Genomic DNA, 23,144 nt, shown 5'->3' with positions numbered 1-23,144 from the left:
AATGGCACTAAGGATTGATGCTCATTTGGACAGCTGGGGCAGACACAATGGGCCAAATGGCCTCTTCCTGTGATATAACACTTCTGTGGTTCTATATTATAAACATTTTCCCACAGATGAATATTGCTTCTTTGACCTATCACTTTAAATCTGTGTCCTCTGGTTACTGACCCTTTGGCAATTTCAAACAAGTTCTCTAAATCCTTCAGAATTTTCATCTTCGCTGTCAAATCTCCTCACAGCCTTTGCTGCTCAAACAGGAGCATCCCCAGCTCCTCCCCATAGTGTGGGCATGGTGGAAAGGTTTTGAGTGGCCAGCATTCATGAACAAAGGTGATGTAGTTGAGAGTGGAATCGGAAAGGTGAAAGTTAATAACTTCACGTCAGCTGTAATTCAATGGTGGGGCAGACTCGACAGCTGAATGGCCTAATTTTTCTCCTGTATCTTTGGATTTATGATGTTCCTGAGATTTGAGTGTCTAATTTAGGGATGGCACTTCTATATAACCCTGAAGGAGTGCTGCCATCTTTAGAATGAGATATTATAGCAAAGATCCTTGGGGGCCACTGAGCTGATTATTATAAGCGCCGTCTTTGAAGGAAATTTCAGAAATTCTCCCATCATCTCGGCAAACATTTAATCCTCGCATCAGTATAATCAAACACATTGTCTGTTCCTTGCTTTTTATGCTACCTTGTCATGCCCAAATTGGCTGCTACGTTTCACACACAATGACAGAGTGCAGGTACTCCCACTTTAATGGGCCTGGACAGAGTAAATAGGGACAAACTTCCCATCGTCAAAGGGATCAAGAACAGAAGGGCACAGATCTGAGACAATTGGTGAAAGAAGCATTGGCGACGTGAGGAGAAATTTACTCATGCCATTATGAAGATGCTTTATGTTTAATGCTGCTTGGAGAATTTTAGTTTTGCAGGATTGTGGGAGATAAATTTTGTTTCAAAATTTGTGGAGATACATTTAAGAGAAGAACACGTGCCATGGACATTGGGGGATTGTTTTTCACAAGTGTTTTTTGGGATCACATGACTGATGATGACTACTCACATCATTGGGGCTGTTTGAACAGTGATTTTCATGGAGAGGCCTTGTTTTATTTTTCTGTTGCACTTGGAAGAAAACCTGCCTCGAACTGGCTGAGTTAAAGGGAAGCCTGCTAAGAACAAGCTGGACAGAAGCTCTCTAAGCACATACTAATCCAGAAGGGAAAAAAACTCAAGAAGTTAATACTGGTGAATGAAATACATCCGGCTAATTGATGCTTTGTTTTGAAACATTCAAGATCAGTCAAACCAATAGGCTCCATGTAGTAGTTTAACTGATTGCTCTGAGCATCCTGTCCAGTTGTCATCCCCAATTTCTGAAAAGTACACCCTCTACATCAGTTCAGAGTGGAACCTATTTGATCTTTTGAAAGAATGCTTGAAAGAACGTCTTAACATTCTATTTCCCAAGTCTGCAAGATTTCAGAGACAATCTTGTTTGATTAGTGAATTGACTATGTGCCAGAGCAGAGCAATAGACGTTGGATCATTCTATACCTTATCATTTTGCCTTCAAGAATAATCCCTTGGCAAGAATGAATTATTTTAGAAAGCTAATCTCTGCTGAAAAACCTTTCTTTTTTCCTGAGTGTGAATATGGTGAATTGAAGATATTTAGATGTATAAGCATTTATACTTCTAAAATTAATGAGTATGTATGTCAACCAAATATTGCAATGCCATTGAATATGTTTTAGCTTTATATATGATTGTTTGGTCATCTAAAACTTAAGTTTTGCTGAAGAAGGTGACGCAGTACACAGCCAGTGTACTGTGTATGTAAATAAAGGGTAACTTGGTGATGGGACACTGGTCTCTGTGCAATTATTTCAGGTATTGATTTGGTCACCTTGATAATAGGAAAAAAAAATTATTGTCTTATGTTATGACCCGTGCAGTCTTAGAGAGATGGTGAACAGTCTGTGTAAAAAATTACCTTGTATCTTCTTTCAAGAGGTGCTGAACTAGTTTGAGGTTGTGCAATGTTTGGGTCACAGTTCTCATTCTAATTAGTGGCATCATCCCCAGTATTGTTGGCAGTGGGAGGACCTGGTACACTGTGAGCTTTCCAATTTCTGTTTATCAATTCTGAATGCTGGAGATGAGGGAGCAGTAGCTCTTTGAGTGACAATTCCAGTGTCATCCAATAGGATAGCAAAGAGCCAATTTACTTCCTGATTGACTGCATGAAGATGGGACTCCATGGGGTAAGGTGTGTGGGTGACCAATGGCTGGGGCAGTGTATCCAGGACAGATAGAGGTCAGAGGTCACAGGGTAATACCTCTAGGGATATGTCCACCCAGAGTCAGGAACCTTCAGTGTGGGTGTTCCTGGCTAGGCCAGCATTTATTGCCTATCCTTAATTGGCAGGAGGATAGTTAAGAGTCAATCCTATTGCTGTGGATCTGGAGTCACATGGAGGTCAGACCAGGTAAGGACCATAGAATTCCTACAGTGTGGAAGCAGGCCATTTGGTCCATTGAGTGCAAACCAGCCCTCCAAAGACCATTGCACCCAGACGCCTAACCTATCCTTGCATTTTCCCATGGCTAATCCACCTAGCCCACACACCCCTGGACACTATGGGCAATTTAGCATGGCCAATCCACCCTTACCTGCACATCTTTGGACTGTGGGAGGAAACCGAGCATATGGAGGGAACCCACGCAGACATAGAGAGAACACGCAAACTCCACACAGTCACCCGAGGCTGGAATTGAACCCGGGTCGCTGGCGCTGTGAGGCAGCAGCACCAACCATTGAGCTACCATGCCAGAGGCAGAGCTCCCTTCGTAAAGAATATTAGATGAGTTTTTCTGACAATCAACAACGGATCCATGGTCATCATCAGACTCTTAATTCCAGTGAAGGTGAAGCAGTGGCTGATTTAAACAGGATGCAAACTTCAAGTGTCAGACGGCAGAGATCATTACTGAGAGAACTAACAACAGAAATTGGGTCACGTTTTACTTTTATTAAAACAATTGCTAATGCACTGACAACCAGCACATCGATATTCAATTTTTAAGAAATTAACAAATGTACAAAAAATTTCCATAAACGAGAAAATACACTATTTGTTGCCTAAAGGTACACGAGTTCATCACTTGCCAGTCTGCAGCAGAAATCCCTTTTCAAGTGAGACGGGTAATTGTAGGGATTAAATCTGGTGAAGGATAAAGTATTGCCAGGACCACAGCAACCACAAAGGCAACATTCCCTGGAAAATACTCCTCTCTTAGCTCCTGTGTGCTCTAGACATCAGGACTAAATTCAGAACAAGCTGATTCATATTGTGCTTCCTGGACCACTGAGACCAGGCAGACATATAAAGCTAGTAAGGTGCGCAAAGTATATCCCATTGCACCAGGCAGAGTGAAATCTGTAATTCAAATCAGCATTTCTTGTCTATTCACACTTCTGATTCCAATATAACTCTAGCTGCATGCAGAGTCAGGGAAAATGAGTTTTTACATTTGTCATTCTGATTTAATGTCATTTTCTTGCAACCCATCTCTGCTCAAATATTTTCTTGTTATATTTTTTAAACTTTTTTTTATTCCCTGCTGCCTACTCTAGATTTGGCTGCCATTATAGGACAGTCTTCGTCTTAATGTCAAAGGTATCCAGTGAAATGGTGTTCAACGAAAGCCTGCTGCATCTCTCCAGAGTCATCTCCGAGCGTCTCCATTTCCTCAGCTCCTCTCTCATGACAGAGCCTGACTGAATGCTGCAGGATTAGTGTATCAGGCAACGTGGTTGAGAATTGTTTGTATACCAAAGCCAATCAGGCTTTTAGAAAAGAGAAAGAAAATCAAATTTGTTTCACGTGATCAATGACCTTCCGTTCATCATGAGATCAGAAGTGGGGATGTTTGCTGGTGATTGCACAATGTTCAGTATTATTCCTGATTCCTTATGTGGCAAAACAGTCCATGCCTATATTCAGTACAAACTGGTCGGGAATAGGTTTGGGCTGATAAGTAGCAAACAGCATTTATGCCACACCAGTACCAGGCAATGACAAACTACAACTGCAAAAAAAAGCTAACCATCATTCCTTGGCATTCAATGGAATTACCATCGCTGAAACCCCCCTCCATCAACATTTTGGGGGTTACCACTGACCAGAAGCTGAACTGGACCAGCTATACAAACATATTGGTTATAAAAGGTAACTCACCTCCTGACTCCCCAGAACCATTTACAAAATAAAAGTCAGGAGTCAGATGGAATATTCCCCACTTGTCTGGATCAGTGCAGTTCCAACAACGCTCGAGAAGCTTGACACTATCCAGGACAAGATAGCCCACTTGATTGGAACCACATCCATTACCTTTCACATTCGCTCTGTCCCCCTCGGGTGCACAGCAGTGTGTACGATCTACAAAGATGCACTGCAGCAACTCACCGAGACACCTCTCACAGCACCTTCCAAACCTGTGACCTCTACCACTGAGGACAAGGCCAGCAAATGCACGGGAATATTACACCCCCGTGACTTTCTCTCCAAGCCACTTGCCATCCTGACTTGAAATATATTGCCATTCCTTCAGTGTCGCTGGGTCAAAATCCTGGAATTCCCTTGCTGAGGGCAGACTGCAGCAGCTCACCTCCCCACTGCGACCCTCTGAAGGGCAAGTAGGGATAGGCAATTTAAAGAAAAAGCCTGCCTTAAATTGTCGCTGATTGCCATTGAGTCAGAGCAAAACAGACGTGGGGCCCTGTGGAGGGTGGGGTTACTGCTGAAAGCTGTCATCTGCTTGTGTATCCCGACACAGTTAGAGCCTGGATTGGGAGGGGATATCAGTTAGTTGGACACACCACATTGTCAGTCTGTGCAATTTTTTTATATAGAGAAGGGCTGCCTTTTTGACAATGTAGTGACTAAAGAGGAAGCTGAAGGGTCTAGGCCCGAAACGTCAGCTTTTGTGGTCCTGAGATGCTGCTTGGCCTGCTGTGTTCATCCAGCTCCACACTTTGTTAGCTCGACAGTCTGCTGGGTTACAACAGGGCAGCTGGGTGACATCTCAGACTTGAAAGGAGCCTGCTCGCTGTGTGACTGAAGCAGTGGCCTGATTAATATGCGCTGCGCTTGTGCATGTATTTACAATGAGTTCCAAAAAAAGAAAAAGCAAATTCCAAATGTAGGTCAATCCCATTCCGATTGAAGACTGTATCCGCCTGAGAGCTGGAGGTGGGGGTGGGGGGGGGCGCGGTGGTGGTGGTGTGCGATATCATTGCTCAGTGCTTGAGCAGTGTTTAGTATTACACAGGCAGGATCTAACCCCCTTTCTGAGACTGAGACTGAGCCACATCAATGTCTTATTTTCTGCTCTTCTCCCCTGACAGGTGAATAAAGACATGAGTAAATCAAGTTAATTTTTCACTCTTTCTCCCACGTGACCATCTAGTCACAGCTATTGTCTTTTATGGCGTGATTAAAGCTGGTAAAAGGTCTAAAGTTGATTTGTCCTGATAATGGGATCTTTAGACCGATATGGAGAGAGTTCCATGTTGACATCGTTAGTCACTGTCCAACAAGCTCCCCATTGCTGGCTACAAGAATTCTTCAGCACTCTCCGAGCCTCCGTATAGATCGGCCAGCTTCTTGAACCGAGGGCCCCAGTCGGTGAGATAATCATAATTGAGGACTGAGTCTGTTGAGGCTGACTCGAAGGAGCTCAGTGATTCCGCCACTGAGCCATTCCCTTCAAACGCGTAAGTCTGCAAAGAATCGAAAGGAGGGGCGCTCGGATCTGTGTTGGCATCGTGTAACTTTGCCAGGATGTAGCTGTTCACGTTGCTGCCTCCCGCTCTGGACTGTGACACGTATCTGGAGACACTCTGGATTTCGGGAAGCATATCCCTCCTGGATTTCGACATCTGGACTTCTCTGGGATTCCACAAGGCAGCGATGTCGAAGGCCTCGGTGTCCTCTTCACCACCACCTTCGTCATCGTATCGGACAATATTTTCATGGACATTCTCCTCATCGTCAACAATCAGGGAATTCTTCTTGTGCCTTCTCAATGTTAGAACAAACAACACCAAGACTGAAAGGAAAGTACAACAAATGGTGTACATTAGCAGAGATTAGGCTAAAGTTCTTGCATTAGCTACAGGGTAGTCTGTATTGAGATTTTCATTGGATGTAAAACGGGGCAGAGTTTACTAATCTCAGGTGATTGGGAGCTACTGTATGAAATTATTTGGATGAGAGTAGAGGAGGCATGCTTAGTAAGTTAGCAGATGACACCAAGGTTGGTGGTATAATAAACAGTGAAGAAGATACCTAAGATTACAAGGAGATCTTGATCAATTGGGTCAATGAGCTGAGGAGTGGCAGATGGAGTTTAATTTGTATAAATGTAAGGCTTTGCATTTTGGTAAAACAAACAAGGACAGCGTTTAAACAATTAATTAACGGCAGGGCCCTGGGGTAGTGTAGAACAGTTCAGGTACATAATTCTTTGAAATTTCTGTCACAGGTAGACAGGGTGGTTAAGAAGGTGTTAAGCACCCTTGCCCTCACTGCTCAGGCCTTTGGGTGTTGGAGTTGGGTTGTCACAGTAAGGTTGTTCAGGATGTTGATGAGGCCTCTTCTGGAGTACTTTGTGAAGTTTTGGTCACCCTATTATAAGGATATTATTAAACTGGAGAGGGTTCGGAAAAGACTTACCAGGATATTGCTGGGAATGGAGGGTTTGAGATATAAAAATAGACTGAAAAGGCTGGGAATTTTTTCACTGGAGTGTAAGAGGCTGAGGGGTGACCTTACATAAATTGATAGAATAATGAAGAGCACAGATAAGTGAATGACAAGAGTCTTTTCCTTATGGCCGGGAAATACAAAACTAGGAGGCATATATTTAAGGTGAAAGGAGAAAGGTTTAAAAAGGACATGAGGGACAACTTCTTTTATACAGAGAGTGGTTCATGTGTGGAATGAACTTCCAGAGAAGGTGGTGGAAGCAGGTATAGTTACAACAGTTAAAAGACACCTGGATAAGTTCACGAATAGGAAAGGTTTGGAGGGGTGTGGGCCAAATGCAGGCAGGTGGCTCTACATCAGTTTAGGATACTGGGTTGACATGAACAAATTGGACCGAAGGGTCTGTTTCCATGATGTATAGCTCTATGACTCTAAGTGCCTGGTATACACCTCCAATGAATTCCTTACCATTGAGTTCAATGCAAGGAAAATTTGGTTGGGTAAATCCTAATGACAAATTCAATCGGGTGAAAACAAGCCTTACCACCCCCCAACCAGCAGAACTTCTAGGCTCCTTCTCTGGACTTCTGAGACCACTTATTGTGGGTCTGAAGAGCAAAAATGGAAACAAGTGGTTTTTGTAATATTGTTCTGCTCCTTTTTTGGTGATATGATCCAATGTCAACCAAATGTTGCATGACAACTTTGTGACAGCACAGAGGTAATGTGACTTCCCTATCAGATTGTCAGACTCTGGTTGGAGATGCATTGCTCATGTTAGCTTAATTTTACCTTATGACTAAACATCGCTCAGTAATATGTGATATGTGACTGTATGATAGACAAATTTTCCCACCACAGAAAATAATCTGAACAGACAGAAATGCCCACTTTGAAGTTTTTAACTGTTCCCAGAATTTGAAAGAAACAGCTCTTAATTTGCTGTTTTTGACACTCAGCTTCTGTGGCACAGGAAGACTAAAGAACTACCCAGGCCTAACAAGTGACTTTGATCAAGGTGAGCCATTAGGGAGTTGACAAAGAAAGGTACCAGTTTAAACATGAGCCAAATGGTGCAGCCCCATTTTCATTGTCTCCGCTGAACAATGTTACAAAATACAGGCTTCATTTCCTGTTATGTGACATCTCCACCACTGTGGGAACACTGCACTGGTGCTTTGCCTGTGCCTCACATGTAAGTCCGTCACCTACCATTGAATTCTTCAGGCTGTGCTTTATCCAGTAACATGGCAGCGCTGGAGGTTTACCTTTACAGGCCTTTAGGACTGATTTTGCTGCAATAGAAGTAGAAATCCCTCCATCACAGAGGGTCACGGCACTTTGGGACTCTCTTCCCCAGGCAGCAAATGGAGGTGGGTGAGGTTGGTCACTGAAAGCCTTTAGGATGAAGGGAGACAGATTCTTGGCGAATGAGGGAGTCAAAGTTATGGGGATGGAATTGCACGCATTCCCTGAGAAGGAGCAGACATGGTGGAGGCCAGACTGAAGCTATTGGCAGGTCCTGAGCTGCAGGCCCAAATGGGTATTTGTGGGATGGTTGGATTGTGGTGAAGGATGGGTAGGGGCTGTGGATGCCTTGGAAAAGCATCTCTGACAGGCACAGAGCCCCCCAGAGGTCACTGACACAGGCAGTAAAAGCTGCTGGGCGACCCACCTGGGTATGCATCTCTCTTCTGGTGGGGAGACAGGGTTGTGGGGGGATGTTTGGTGAAATAGCATGAACAATGTAATCACAGCATTGTTACAGGGCTGAATGAGGCCATTTGGTCCATCATGCCTGCAATGATTCTACCCCCCGTGCCAATCTCCTGCTTTTCCCCATATCCCTGCTCCCATTTCTATTCAAATAATTATCCAATGCCCCTCTTGAATGCCTCAATTGATCCTGGCTCCACCACATTTCTAGGGGGCACATTCCAGGAGGGGTGTGCAAGGCGCTTATGTGGCCATTAACTGGGTCTCAATGAAATTGGGGTGGGTGAGAAGGCATTTTGCAAACATTTCTGCCTTCTAACTTGTCACAGGTGGTGAGGCAGTATACATCCACCTTTAGCCTATGTGCTGTAATTTGATAACACTAATTCATGAATCTCAGATCAGTTGTAATCTAGAATAGCAGTGCCGGCTTGATGGGCTGAACGACCTGCTGTCATTCCTATGTCCTACTCAAACTAGTATCAGTTGACGTTTTGTGGAGTTGCAAATGTCTTCCAATTACACTCCTGAAATGTCTGTCACCAATTCCCTGGGCTGATCTAGCGATTATGTTTAAAGGCATTAGCTTACCCAGCATGATGAAGATGCATCCGAGAATGGCAATAAGTGCCCCTCTGCTCAGGCTGATGGGAAGACTGTAGGCCTCGATGCTGCAGGATCGAACATTACCATCTAGATCACAGCCACAAACTCTGATCGTCAGGGTGCTGGTGCTGCTTTGCACAGGTAGACCTGAGTCCGCAATGAGAATAGGCAGGTAATAGGTGCCCTGCTCCTGGTGCTTGAACCCAGCTCTTCTGGTCAGAATCCAGGCAGTATTGTCTAAAAGGATAAAACACAGCATAGAACAGCCTTCCATTTGATTTACAAAATGCAGTATTTGCAAAGTGTCTCTTCATTCATTCATCCATGGGATGTGGGTGTTGTGTACAAGGTAACTTTTTAACAACCATCCCTGTACAATTAACTGATTTGCTCAGGGGATGGTAATGAGTCAATCATCGACTAAAAGCAATATATTGCAGACGATGGAGATCTGATATAAAGATTTATGTTTGAGAAGCATTTATTGCCCTTCCTCATAGTCCCACAGATGGTGGTGCTGAGCTGCCTTCTTGATTCACCGCAATACCACAGAATTACCATAGAACACTACAGCACAGAACAGGCCCTTCGGCCCTCGATGTTGTGCCGACCTGTCATACCGATCCCAAACCCATCTAACCTACACTATTCCATGTACGTCCATATGCTTGTCCAATGACGACTTAAACGTACCTAAAGTTGGCGAATCTATTACCGTTGCAGGCAAAGCGTTCCATTCCCTTTCTACTCTCTGAGTAAAGAAACTACCTCTGACATCTGTCCTATATCTTTCACCCCTCAATTTAAAGCTATGCCCCGTCGTGCTCGCCGTCACCATCCTAGGAAAAAGGATCTCCCTATCCACCCTATCTAACCCTCTGATTATTTTATATGTTTCAATTAAGTCACCTCTCAACCTTCTTCTCTCTAATGAAAACTGCCTCAGCCCTCAGCCTTTCCTCGTAAGACCTTCCCTCCATACCAGGCAACATCCTAGTAAATCTCCTCTGCACCCTTTCCAAAGCTTCCACATCCTTCTTACAATGCAGTGACCAGAACTGTACACAATACTCCAAGTGCGGCCGCACCAGAGTTTTGTACAGCTTCACCATAACCTCTTGGTTCTGGAACTCAATCCCTCTATTAATAAAAGCTAAATCACTGTATGCCTTCTTAACAGCCCTGTCAACCTGGGTGGAAACTTTCAAGGATCTGTGTATATGGACATTGAAATCTCTCTGCTCATCTACACTACGAAGAATCTTACCATTAGCCCAGTACTTTGCCTTCCGGTTACTCCTACCAAAGTGCATCACCTCACACTTGTCTGCATTAAACTCCATTTGCCACCTCTCAGCCCAGTTCTGCAGCTTATCTATGTCTCTCTGCAACCTACAGCATCCTTCGTCACCATCCACAACTCCACCGACCTTAGTGTCATCTGCAAATTTACTAACCCATCTTTCTACGCCCTCATCCAGGTCATTTATAAAAATGAGAAACAGCAGTGGACCCAACACCGACCCTTGCGGTACACCACTAGTAACTGGACTCCAGGATGAACATTTCCCATCAACTACCACCCTCTGTCTTCTTTCAGCAAGCCAATTTCCGATCCAAACTGCTATATCTCCCACAATTCCATTCCTCCGCATTTTGTACAATAGCCTATTGTGGGGAATCTTATCGAACGCCTTGCTAAAATCCATATACACCACATCAACCGGTTTACTCTCATCTACCTGTTTGGTCACCTTCTCAAAGAACTCAATAAGGTTTGTGAGGCATGACCTTCCCTTCACAAAACCGTGCTGACTATCCCTAATCAATTTATTCTCTTCTAGATGATTATAAATCCTATCCCCTATAACCTTTTCCAACACTTTACCAACAACTGAGGTAAGGCTCACTGGTCTATAATTACCAGGGTTGTCTCTACTCCCCTTCTTGAACAGGGGAACCACATTTGCTATCCTCCAGTCATCTGGCACTATTCCTGTAGACAATGACGAGTTAAAGGTCAATGCCAAAGGCTCGGCAATCTCCTCTCTGGCTTCCCAGAGGATCCTAGGATAAATCCCAATCGGCCCAGGGGACTTATCAATATTTGATGTTTAGCAACACTCACAATGCCCTTAGGGAGGCAATTCCAGGATTTTGTAGCCCAGTAACACTGAAGGAATGGTGATATATTTCCAAGTCAGGATGGTGACTGGTTTGGAAAGAACTTGAAAGTGGTAGTGTTCCCATGTATCTGTTGCCCTTGTCCTTCTGGCTGGAAGAGGCCATGGGTTCGGAAGGTGCTGTTTAAGGAGCAGTGGGGAGTTGTTACAATGCATCTTGTTACAATGCTGCTACTAGTGTTGATGACTGAGGGAGTGAATGTTGAAGGTGGTCAATGGGCTATCAATGAAACAGGCTGCTTTGACCAGATGATAACAGAAGAAGGGTCCAGACCCGAAATGTCAGCATTCCTGCTCCTGTGATGCTGCCTGGCCTGCTGTGTTCATCCAGCTCTGCATCTTGTTCTCTCAGACTCCAGCATTGGAAATTCCTACTATTTTGATCAGATGGTGTAGTGTTTGACTACATGCATCCAGGGAAGAATATTCCACCACAGGGCTTTGTAAGGTTGACAGGATTGTGTGCGCTGTTATTGGTCCAATATCTTGGCCAAATCTGGCTAGTCCACCTTATGCCAGGTTTTGCAGCGGTTAATGGCTTACTTGGCCATTTCAGAGGGAATTTAAAAGTGAACCCTATTGCTGTGGTTCTGGGACCAAACTTTCCCTCCCTGAGGGATATTTGTGAACTGCTGGGGACTGAGGGAACTATTCTGCTGGGATGGACTTGATTTGAACTGTGCTAGGATAGAGTCCTGGTGAATTGTACAACTAGGACTGTTGGGTAAGGTGGAAGAATGGTGGTGGATGTTTGAATTAAAATTGAAAAGGTACAAGAAAGCAGAGGTGCAGGATAGTGAAAAGGGGAATGATAATCAAAGTGTGACGGGGAGCAGAAAATAGAAGCAGAAGTGTGGAGCAGAAATTAGAACAGAGTAAATAATAATGGTGAAAAGTCAAAGCTTTAAGGCTCTATGACTGAATGTATGATAATTGATCATAGAAAAAGAAATAATTGAATATGACTTGACAGTCATTCTAAAGACATGGCTGCAGGGTAACTAAGACAGTGAACTCAATATTCAAGCTCAGCTGATGTTCTGGAAAAACAGGCAGAAAGGAGAAGGTGGTGGGGTAGCTTTATTAACAAATGAGGGGTGTGGAGTGGCGGTTAAGGTGCAACAGATCCTGATATAGAATCAGTTGCAAATAAGGAATTGTAAGGGAAAGAAGCTAGAGTGAAATTATGAATGTGTGTAAGGAGGGTAACAAAATTAATATGGGGGGATTTTAATTTGCATGGAGAAATCGGATAGGTAAGTGTATCATGGAAGCCAAATTTGTTAAGAGATATTCAGGGATTGTTTCTTATAACAATACTTTGCACCATTTACCCAGGAGGCTGGAGTAGAGTGGGGCGGCCAGCGGTCAGTGGATGGGAGCCTGGGTGGTCAGTCTGCTGCACATGGTTGTCAATAGCATGTGAGCCAGTTTGGGGGTCAGCCCAAAGCAGGGCAGCATGAGAACAGATGTGGAAAGCCCCCAGCGTGAAGCGGCTGCAGGTTATAGACAGACTGCAATGTCTATCTTTTAACTTTATTTCTTTATTTTCCTAATTTATACTAAGAAAAACTGTAATGTAGAACTTCCAGCTTCTTCAGAGATAGCAAGAACTGCAGATGCTGGCCTGAGAGACAACACAGTGTGGACCTGGCACAATGGGTCAGGCAGTATCAGAGGAGCAGGAAGGTTTACATTTCGGTTTGGGGCCCTTTTTCAGAAATTGGGAGGGGTGAGGGAGCTCAGAAATAAATAGAGAGAGGAGGGGTGGGGCTGAGGGCCTAACCATCTCCCACCTACCTGCCCCTCCAACCTCACTGACCAATCCCCACCACTACCTACCTGCACTCACCTATCACCATCCCACCTACCTTCCCCAGCCCGACCCTCCTCTCTATTTATTTCTGAGCTCCCCCCACCTTCCCATTTCTGAAGAAGGGTCCTGACCCGAAATGTCAGCTTTCCTGCTCCTCTGATGTTGCCTGACCTGTTGTGTTCCTCCAACTCCACACTTTTAGCTTCTTTCTTTATTTCTCTATTTTTGTACCTAATCTATTTTAGTACCTAAGATTTGTACCTAGGTACTTTTTACCTAAGATGGTGCCATGTGGGCAACATTGTACAATTTTCACTGTACTCCTGTATCCCCATACCTGAGTACATATGACATAAAACCTAATTCTAATTTTCAATCCAGTAATATGTATTAGTGGAGTAATAAAATATCTCATGGTTAAGCATCCTCTAGGGATTAGTGATCACAACACGGCAGAACTTCAAATTCAGTTTGAGGGATAGTACCTCAAGTCCAAAACCAACGTTCTCAACTTAAATAAAAGCACTTACAGATGAATGAAGAAGGAGTTATCAAAGTGGGTTGGGAAAACAGACTAAGAGGAAAGTCAGTAGATGAGAAATGGTAGACATTTCAGCAAGTATTTCATAATGGTCAGCAAAAAGTAACTCTGATCAGAAAGCAGGTTTCAATGAGAAGGATGAGCCACCCCATGGTTATAGACAGACTGCAATGTTCATCTTTTAACTTTATTTCTTTATTTTCCTAATTTATACCAAGAGGGTTAAGAAAACTTTTCAATCATAACCTAGAGCATAGAAAGTAGTGCAAACTAATGTTAAACCAGAGGATTTTGAATTAGTTTTGGAACCAGGAATGGATGACTAAAGTCTAATAAAGAGGGAAAAATTGATCATGGAAAATAGTGAGATTGTGGGAGACTTACAGGATGCAACTGAGGAACTGATAATGGGAAACCGGAAAGTGGCAGATAATTTAAACCAATATTTTTGATCAGTCTTCACATTGGGGTCACTACTAATCTTGCAAAGATAACAGATTTCAGATAAGGTACTAATGGGAGGTAAATGTGTTGTAACAGTTTCTGACATGATGGACAAAGTGTTTGACAAACCATTGAGACTGAAGACAGACAAGTCACGAGGACCCAATGACCTGTATCCAAGGATTTTAATGGAAGTGGCTGCAGAGATAGTGCAGGTATTGATCAAAATATTCCAGAACTCACTGGATTCTGAGAAGATTTCAGCAGTTTGGAAAGCTGCTCATGACATCCCTGTTCAAGGATGGAGGGAGACTAAAAGCAGGAAACTATAGGCCAGTTCCTTTATCCATTAACAGGATGAGGGCATCGCTGGCTAGGCAGCATTTATTGTCCATCCCTAATTGCCGAGAGGGCAGCTGAGTCAACCACATTGCTGTGGTCGGGAGTCACATGTCAGCCAGACAAGGTAAGGATGCGAGTTTCCCTCCCTAAAGGTCATTAGTGAACCAGATGGGTTCTTCTAACAATCAACAATGGATTCATGGTCATCATTAGATTCTGAATTCCAGATATTTTATTGAATTCAAATTCCACCATCTGCCATGGCAGGATTCGAACGCAGATCCACAGAATGCCTCTGAATTAACAATCCAGCGATAATACCACTAGGCCATCACCTCCCTATGAGCCTTATACCTATTGTTGGAAATATGTCAGAATCTATTAAAAAGAAAGAAATAGCAGAACATTTAGAAAAGCTTTATGCAATCAGAGTCAATATTGTTCTGGCAAAGGGAAACAGTGTTTGATTAATTTGCTTGTTTTGAGGATATAACAGGGACAATTGATAAAGCAGAAGTGGCAGATGTCGTCTATTTGGATTTCCAGAAGGCATTGGATAAAATATCAGACAAAAGGTTATTACTCAAGATGGGAGGTCCCAGTATCAGAGTAATGTATTAGCATGGATTGAGGATGGTTAACACACCAGTCACGCAGTCAGGATTAATGGGTCTTTTTCAGTTTCGAAAGATGTAACTTGTGGATCAGCCCTGGGATCTCAATTATTTACTATCCATATTAATAACTTGGAAGAAAGAGTAGAGTGTAATGTTTTTAACTCTAACAATTGTATGAAAATAGCTGAGTGGGCATATTATGATGAGGACATAAGGGGGCAGGTTGAATGAATGGGTAAAACATTGACAGATGGAGTTCAATGTAGAAAGGTGAGAAGTCATGCATTTCAGTCGGATGAGTCAAAAGGCAAACTATGATTTAATTGGAGACAGACTCAAAAAGTTCCAAAACAAAAGAATCTGGGTGCTCTTGTGCACAAAACTCAAAAAAGTAAACATACAAGTTCAGCAAGTAATTAGGAATGCAAATGGAATTTTGGCTTTTATTGCTAGTGGTTCGGAGTTTGATTTCGCTGGTGAGGCTTCATTTGTAATACTGTGTAGTTTTGCTTCCTGTATTTAAGAAAGGATGGCTAGCACAGGAAGCAGATTGGGGTTGCGAACTGGTTCTGCTCTTGAGCCTGTTTGCAAATTGATTTGTACGCAAGTTGCAACACAATGCAGGACAATATAAAACAGCTGCTTATGAGTACAGAAACGTTGTACCTTTGAAATTACACCCCTGTACAGATCACGTTTTTAAGTCAGATGTTTGTAAATCTGACAACCTTGTACAAGATTCTGAGGGGACTGACAGGGTAGATGTTGAGAAGATTTCTTTAAATAGTTTCACTACTCGAAGCAGGCCATTTGGCCTATCAAGTCCACATCAACCATCCAAAGAACATCCCACCCAGACCCAACACTCTACCCTGTATTTCTCAAAGCCTAAAGCACTCAGCATACATACTATGGACAATGTAGCATGGCCAGTCCACCTAACCTACACATCTTTGGACTGTGGAAGCAAACTAACACAGATGCAGAGAGAACATGCAAACTCCACACAGACAGTTTCCCCAGGCTGGAACTGGAACTAGGTCTCTGGGAGTTGTGAGGCAGCAGTGCTAGTCACTGAGCCACCATGTGTCCATTGTGGGAGAATCTGAAATTAGGGGACATAGTTACAGAATAGTTACACTTATTTAAAACTGAGATGCAGAGGAACTTATTCCCAAGAGGGTAGTGAACGTCTGTAATTCTCCACCCCACATACATGTGGAGGTTAGATCACTGTCAGTATCTAAAGAGGATATGGATACAGGTTTGAAATGTTGAAGAGTTGAGAGCACTGGGGAGCTGGCAGGAAAAAGGCTTGAAGTCTGAGAAAAACAGCCATAATCTCTATAGAATGATGGGGGGAGCTTTGAGGGATTGAATGGCCTATTTTGCTCCTATTTTTTATGCTCCTATGTTCTGATGTCCCCTGTGTGTTAGCCATAAACAGCTAAATTACTTTAAAAAGGGCAAAATACTGCTGACGCTGAAAATCTGAAACAAATACAAAGAACACTGGAGAAACTCAGCAGGTCTGGCCGAATCTGTGGAGACAGGAACTGAGTTAACAGTTCGAGTCCAGTGTAACTCTCATTTAGAACTGCCTCAATTACTTAAGTCAACTTTGACCTAAGCCACCTGCTAGTCATGTCCTTGGGGCCACAGAATAATATGTACTTTGAAACAAGAAGACAGAGAGAAAACAAAGCAGTTGCATTAATACAGCCCTTTATCAAATCTCTGCAAAACATCTCACAGTACTTGATATTGAATGAAAGATTGTGAAGTGCTTTGAGAGAAAGCTAGTGGGAAAAATATTAGCTTTAGTTTTAAAATATTCCAATAAATTAAATATGAATCTGTGGTGGACTCATCAACTGCAAATTCATATGTTAATGTAAACCTTAGTTGCAAGATACATATGACCATTTACAATACAACATAGGAACTTGAAACTGCCAGCGAGAGTTAAAGTAAGAGTTAAGGTGAGGTTATTGCCAGGATCCAGTTCGCCCTAATGCTGCAACCAAGACTTACGATATGATGGGGTAGATACCTGGAATTAAGTTAGGGTTAGTTCTCATGTTCTTCTGATAGCAGAGCCGAAAGGGTTGTATTTAGGGTAAACTATTCAAACTAGTTTACAGAGAACCATTCAGGAGATGAGTCAGATCAAATTAGCTAACAGAGTCATGAAAAGCTGTCGGGTAAGTGAAATATATACATAGTGACTTGAAATCTCTGCTTCTGCAGAATTCCAGACTTTTGAAGTCATTGGCTGGAGCGCTGACTCCCTGACCTCAGCTACTTTTCTGGTTTCAGATTGTTTTGTATCAGTTTCAGTTGAGCTTCCTGACCTCCCTATGACACCCCATCCGTGAGCAACCAGACAGAGGAGTAACCTTGAGTTGCCTTATGCCAGGCAACATGCTATGAAGACCAGAGATAACAAGGTGTGGAACTGGGTTTTGTTTTGAAGAAGTGTCCAGACCCAAAACGTCAGCTTTCCTGCTCCTCTGATGCTGCCTGGCCTGCTGTGTTCCTCCAGCTCCACACCTTGTTATCTCAGACTCCAGCATCGGCAGTTCCTACTATCTCCTCATGACATGAAGACCAGCCTCACAATGCCATTACTGAGGAAATACTAGCTAAAAACGGGAGCGTAACTGTGAGAATGTTGATTCCAGCTCCTGTGTAAACACCTGCTAATACCAAAGCCTCTTCAGCAACGCTTCCCAATTATTTTCTCCATCTGACCCCCATACTGAGCCTTGAAAGTTGTTGTGACTGCGCAATGGGAGCAGCAGGGGTTGGGTCTGTAAATGCACGAACCTGTTAGAATTGCTACCGTTCGGTCGGGCCTCCACATAAAAACAAAATAGTGCAAAAGCTGGGAATCTGAAATAAACATAGAAAATGCTGGGGAAACTCAGCAGCTTTAGCAACGCTGTGGAGAAAGAAGCAGAGTTAATGTTTCAATTCCAATGTGATTTCATCAAAACAGTCCTGAAGAGGAGTTGAAACATTAAATCTGTTAGGAACATAGCAAGTACAGATGTTAATAGAGGGGTATCACAGTACGGGGTGGTGGATGGCAGAGTTTAACAGCTTTGACTTCGTGAGAAGGTGCAAGCAACCTTGGGGACAGTTTATGCATAGAGACCCAGAGCCCACAGATACTCCAGACTAGTGTCTCAATGGGTAATTAGTAATATTGGCTTAAAGCACTTACCTTGTTGACACTGACATTACTCCCTTTGGCAATATGCCACTTACTATTGACAAATTAATATAAATGTTTGTGCATTTTGCAGGCTGCAGTCCAGTGGTCTATGAGTGTTCACGTGTACACAAGGTAAAAATGCAATCATATAAACAATCCTCATGCAACATTCCACAGGTCCCTTGAAGTGATCCCATGACACTATTTTGAAAATGACCATTGGGTTTGTTCTTGAGTCCTAGTCAATATTTATCCTTCAATCAACATTGCTGTGGCAAATAACCTGGGCATGATCATCTTGCTGTGTATAAATTGGCTGCCATTTTTCTAACATTATAACAGCAGCTACACTCCATTAACAGTAACTCACTTTTTTATAAATCCTGAGATCATGAAGTAGAATGCAAGCCTTTGCCTTTGATTTTAAGAACTTATTTCAAAGCTGATTATCCATTGCTTTGTGGCTATGTGGGGCCAATACCATGGTGACGTCACTAGACTGGCCATCCAGAACTCCATGGTAAAGTTCTGCGGAACTGGGCTTGAACCCCCACCATGTCAAATGGTAACATTTGAATTCAATAAAGATCTGGATTAATTAAAAGACAAGCTAGTATAATGATGCCTGTGTTAATGACCTTCAATTGTCATGAAATATCCCACCTGGCTCACCAATATCTTTTAGAGAAGACAATCTGCTTTCCTCATGTAGTCTGGCTGTTATGTGACCCCGAAGCAGAGGTAACATGGCTGACTTTTAACTGCCTTTGGGGCATTTTTGGGCTCAACAGTAAATGCTGGCCTAATCTGAGACCCCGTCACTCAGTAAATGAAAGATAAATTGTTGTTTCATTTCATAATCAATACAGCCTGGATTTCTTTTTTTAAAAAGGGGACAAGATGTTTGGTTCATTTTGGTAACATTAGAGATGTTGGTGACATGGATTTTAAGTCTGCTGGACAACAGTGTGACTGGTAAACAATACAGATTGTGAAATACAAGACAGTGTGAGATACACAGAGCATGCCAATTAACTACAATTGTATTCCCACAAAGATCATGGTGTTTAGTGTTTAGCTAAAGATCCATATCACATGGTAAGTACTGCTTTGTTTGCTTTTGTTGGGGGAAATCATAATTGTTTCAGTATTCACTTGGTCCAAAGCAAGTTACTCTTTAGAAACTAGTAATATTTGCTCTGCAGTTCTGGAAAAATACATAATTTTGAATGTCCATTGCTGAAATATTCAAAGATCATGGGCAAAATGGTGTTACAAATAAACATAGAAAAATAAATTTCCGAGATAGTGGGAACTGCAGATGCTGGAGAATTCCAAGATAATAAAATGTGAGGCTGGATGAACACAGCAGGCCAAGCAGCATCTCAGGAGCACAAAAGCTGACGTTTCGGGTCTAGGCCCGAAACGTCAGCTTTTGTGCTCCTGAGATGCTGCTTGGCCTGCTGTGTTCATCCAGCCTCACAAAATAAATTTCCACCTCTCTACAAAGAATAAATCAGGAAACAACACAGAAAATTGAATTGAACACAAAAAGAAACTTTATAACTTTCTGTTTATGCTTCACTCTCATGTGAATTTCAAACCAAATAGCTGACCATAAGAAAAGCTGCAGTGTGCTATTAATGAGCTGCAGAGCTGAATGTAATGGTACCTTGATTGTCACGCACAGTGAAGTTTGGGTTGCTCACTGCTTCGGGAGCTAAACTGTAGTAGAAGTGATGACCTCCTTGAGGATTATCCAGGTCCACTGCACTGACCATCTGAATGAGCTGTTGAAAAAGAAGCAAATTCACAAAAGTCATTCTGTTGTCAACAGCAGCAGATTCGGTGCACTTTATTTATCACAAAAAGGTGATGCAAATTTACAGCAAACGATATGACGTCTCACAACTGCCTCAGAAACTGTACATACGGTGCAATAGTCTATTCTGGTCATTGACAAGGAATTGGTTTTGTGCAAAATTGCTGTAAATAAGAATTTTGTATCATACTTCTCATTTGTTTGTGAAATGTGGGCATTGTTGGCTAGGCCAGCATTTGTTGTCCAGGAGAGGGTAGTGGTCAGTTGCCTTCTTGAACTACTGCATTCTTGGTCAGTTAGGGTATCCACAGTATCCACAGTGTTAATGGGGAAAGTATTCCAGGTTTTTAACTCAGTGATAGTGAAGCAACAGTAATATGGCTGCAAGTCAGGATGGTGTGTGATTTCATAGAACCGTAGAATCCCTACAGTGTGGAAACAGGCCATTCAGCCTGCCAAGTCTACACCATCTCTCTCAAAAGCATCCCACCCAGACCCACTCCCCTAACCTATCTCTGCAACCCTGCATTTTCCATGGCCAATCCACCTCACCTGCACATCTTTGGACTGTGGGAGGAAACACACGCGGACATGGGGAGAATGTACAAAGTCCAGACAGTGGAATTGAACCCGGGCACTGTGAGGTAGCAGTGCTAACCATTGAGCCACCATGCTGCTCTGTGTGTGTGCGCTGTGATGTTCTCCTATGCTTTCTGCCTTTGTCTGTCTGTATTATAAATCACAGAATCCCTACAGTGTGGAAGCAGGCCCTTTGGCCCAACAAGTCCACAGTGACCCTCACAGCATCCCACCCAGACTCATCTCTCTATAACCCACCTAATCTACACAGCCCTGAACACTACGGGCAATTTAGCACAGCCAATCCACCCAGCCTGCACATCTTTGGACTGTGTGAGGAAACCAGGGCACCCAGAGGAAACCAACGCAGATACAGGGAGAATGTGCAAACGCCACACAGTGTCCTAAGGGTGGAATCAAACCCGTGTCCCTGGTGCTGTGAGGCTGCGGTGCTCACCACTGAGCCACCGTGCTGCCCTTATGAGACAGACATCAGGGGTTTAGAAGGTGATGTTGAAAGAGTCTTGCAAGTTGCTGCAATGCATCTTGTAGATGGTACATACTGCTGCCACTGTGCATCAGTGGTAGACCAAGTGAATATTTTAAGTTGGTGGATGGATGGCGGCTAAATGGGTTGCTGTGTTATGGCTGAGGTTGAACTTCTAGAGAGTTGTTAGTATTGCACTCAACCAGGCAAATCCATCAGCAGGCTGAGAACAGAGATATTCAGTGAGGCAGCACACCTCTGGGTGGAGAATTAAAGTAACAGGCCCCTGGAAACTCAGTGTCCTTTATTCTTTCTACCATCTGCCTTCACTCTTACTGCAATGGAAAGCCACAAGTACCAGGTTGTTCCAGCTGCCACTGCAGAAATACGTCACCAGTCACAAGAGATTCAGAACTAAGCCTCTTTCTTAAGTTTCAAGCAAACTATCAAGCAAGATGCAAATCTCCAAGTATTACAAGAACGAGTGATGGGAGGATGGTCAGATAGCTTCAGGAACACCCCTGTGGCTACAAGAGCCTATGGGCATATAGGGATGAATTGACAGCTCAAGATGATGTATTGTACATGGAAGTAGAATCATTATCCTGAAGAGGCTGAATGGAGACATGCCAAAATGAATCCATCCAAGCCACCACAGAATTGGGTCAAGTCTGAGGAAGAAATGTTCTCTATTGGCCAAACAAAATCAAGTACCATTTATGTACACTTGAAACAAAAATCCATGAATATCAGGAAATTGCAAGAACATATGAACAGAATGGCTGTCTGTTATTGCTTATCATCCATTTACTGAACAGGGAGTCCGTCTATCTTCTGCAACATTTTATTTATGTTTCATAATACAGTACAAACTCAAGGCTGTTTTCTCCCCTTCTTGACAAATTGCCCTTATGGGGGAAAATTGGCTAGTTGTTTTGAAATCCACCAGAAGATCAGCCCCTAAATGTATACCCCAGGAAGCATTAGCTGTTCTCTATCATCTCTTGGGTCGGTGCCAGTTCATTTTTGAAGTGATCACCTTTTATAAAGTTGTCAGTGTGTAAAAAGTTTCTAGAAATGAGTTCCCAGACAAAAGGGTTTTTGAAGGAGGAGAGAAAAAATCGAAAATTTATCCTACCCATAAAAACGTAGCATTATGCTTCAAATAGTCAGTTCATCGGAGTCGAACAGGATGTTATGTTGCCGTGCGAATCTCATACAGAATCTTGATGAAATAACCTTAGTCCCATCTTTTCCTTACCTGACCAGGCTTGGCATTTTCACAGATATAGGCCTCATGGTCCTTCACAAACTCTGGCGCATTGTCGTTAACATCGAGGACTTTCACCATGACGGAAACACTCCCAATCTGTGTGGGGTTCTCTGAAATAAAACAAACGCCATCAAGGCAGCTGATTTCATCGATCCTCAAAGTCTAAATATTATTGAAGTCTGGCTGGCAAAGGGCAGGCATGTATCTATAAGATGCAAGTTAGTCAATACATCTTCGCTCTGCCACCTCATTCTGATCTCATACCCTTTCAAATTTTTCAGAAATCATTTTCACTCTGAATTAAAGAAAGGGAATGAAAGTGCATTTACGTAGCACCTTTTACAATCTCACAATATTTCAAATTGCAGCCCATGAAGCATTTTTCATGTGTATTGTGGCAGGCATTAATGTAGGAAAAGGTTCCAGCAAATAAATAGATGGCAAAGATCAGACAGTTTGCTTTTTGGTGATGTGATTATGGGAGACTTATCAGCTAGAGGAGCAGGGATAAATCCCCTGCTTTTCTTTGGAACAATGTCAACGGGGAAACTGGCATCTCGGCTTGATATCTCTGATGGTGCAGCATTACCGTGGAACACACAGGGGAGTGCCAGCCTGGATTAGAGATCATCTGTGTGGGATAGCCATCAAGCAGTCCAGTCAGGAATTCAGGACAAACATGTTTACTAAGAGAACAGTGAGATTGTAGAGCTCAC

The 23,144-nt window shown here is 43.0% G+C and overlaps 1 protein-coding gene across 7 annotated transcripts in view; it reads right to left on the bottom strand.

The window, feature by feature from the left end:
* Positions 1–3,047: 3,047 nt before the first annotated feature.
* Positions 3,048–23,144, bottom strand: part of LOC125447505 (cadherin-20-like) — a 159,208-nt gene continuing 139,111 nt past the window's right edge. For 6 of the 7 annotated variants that reach the window (XM_048521946.2, XM_048521962.2, XM_048521953.2 and 3 more), the window contains 4 exons: positions 22,417–22,538; positions 19,940–20,057; positions 9,090–9,341; positions 3,048–6,123 (listed from right to left, as the gene is read on the bottom strand). In XM_048521946.2, coding sequence (XP_048377903.2) covers positions 5,627–6,123; positions 9,090–9,341; positions 19,940–20,057; positions 22,417–22,538 — 989 coding nt within the window. In that variant the 3' untranslated portion in view covers positions 3,048–5,626. The remainder of the gene's footprint in view (positions 6,124–9,089; positions 9,342–19,939; positions 20,058–22,416; positions 22,539–23,144) is intronic. The other variant, XM_059651914.1, reaches the window with a different exon arrangement.

The sequence above is a fragment of the Stegostoma tigrinum genome, chromosome 2 (genome assembly GCF_030684315.1).
Source record: "Stegostoma tigrinum isolate sSteTig4 chromosome 2, sSteTig4.hap1, whole genome shotgun sequence".
Taxonomy (NCBI): Eukaryota; Metazoa; Chordata; class Chondrichthyes; order Orectolobiformes; family Stegostomatidae; genus Stegostoma; species Stegostoma tigrinum.
The sequence above is the reverse complement of the archived record's forward strand: the minus strand, read 5'-3'. Positions and strand labels throughout refer to the sequence as shown.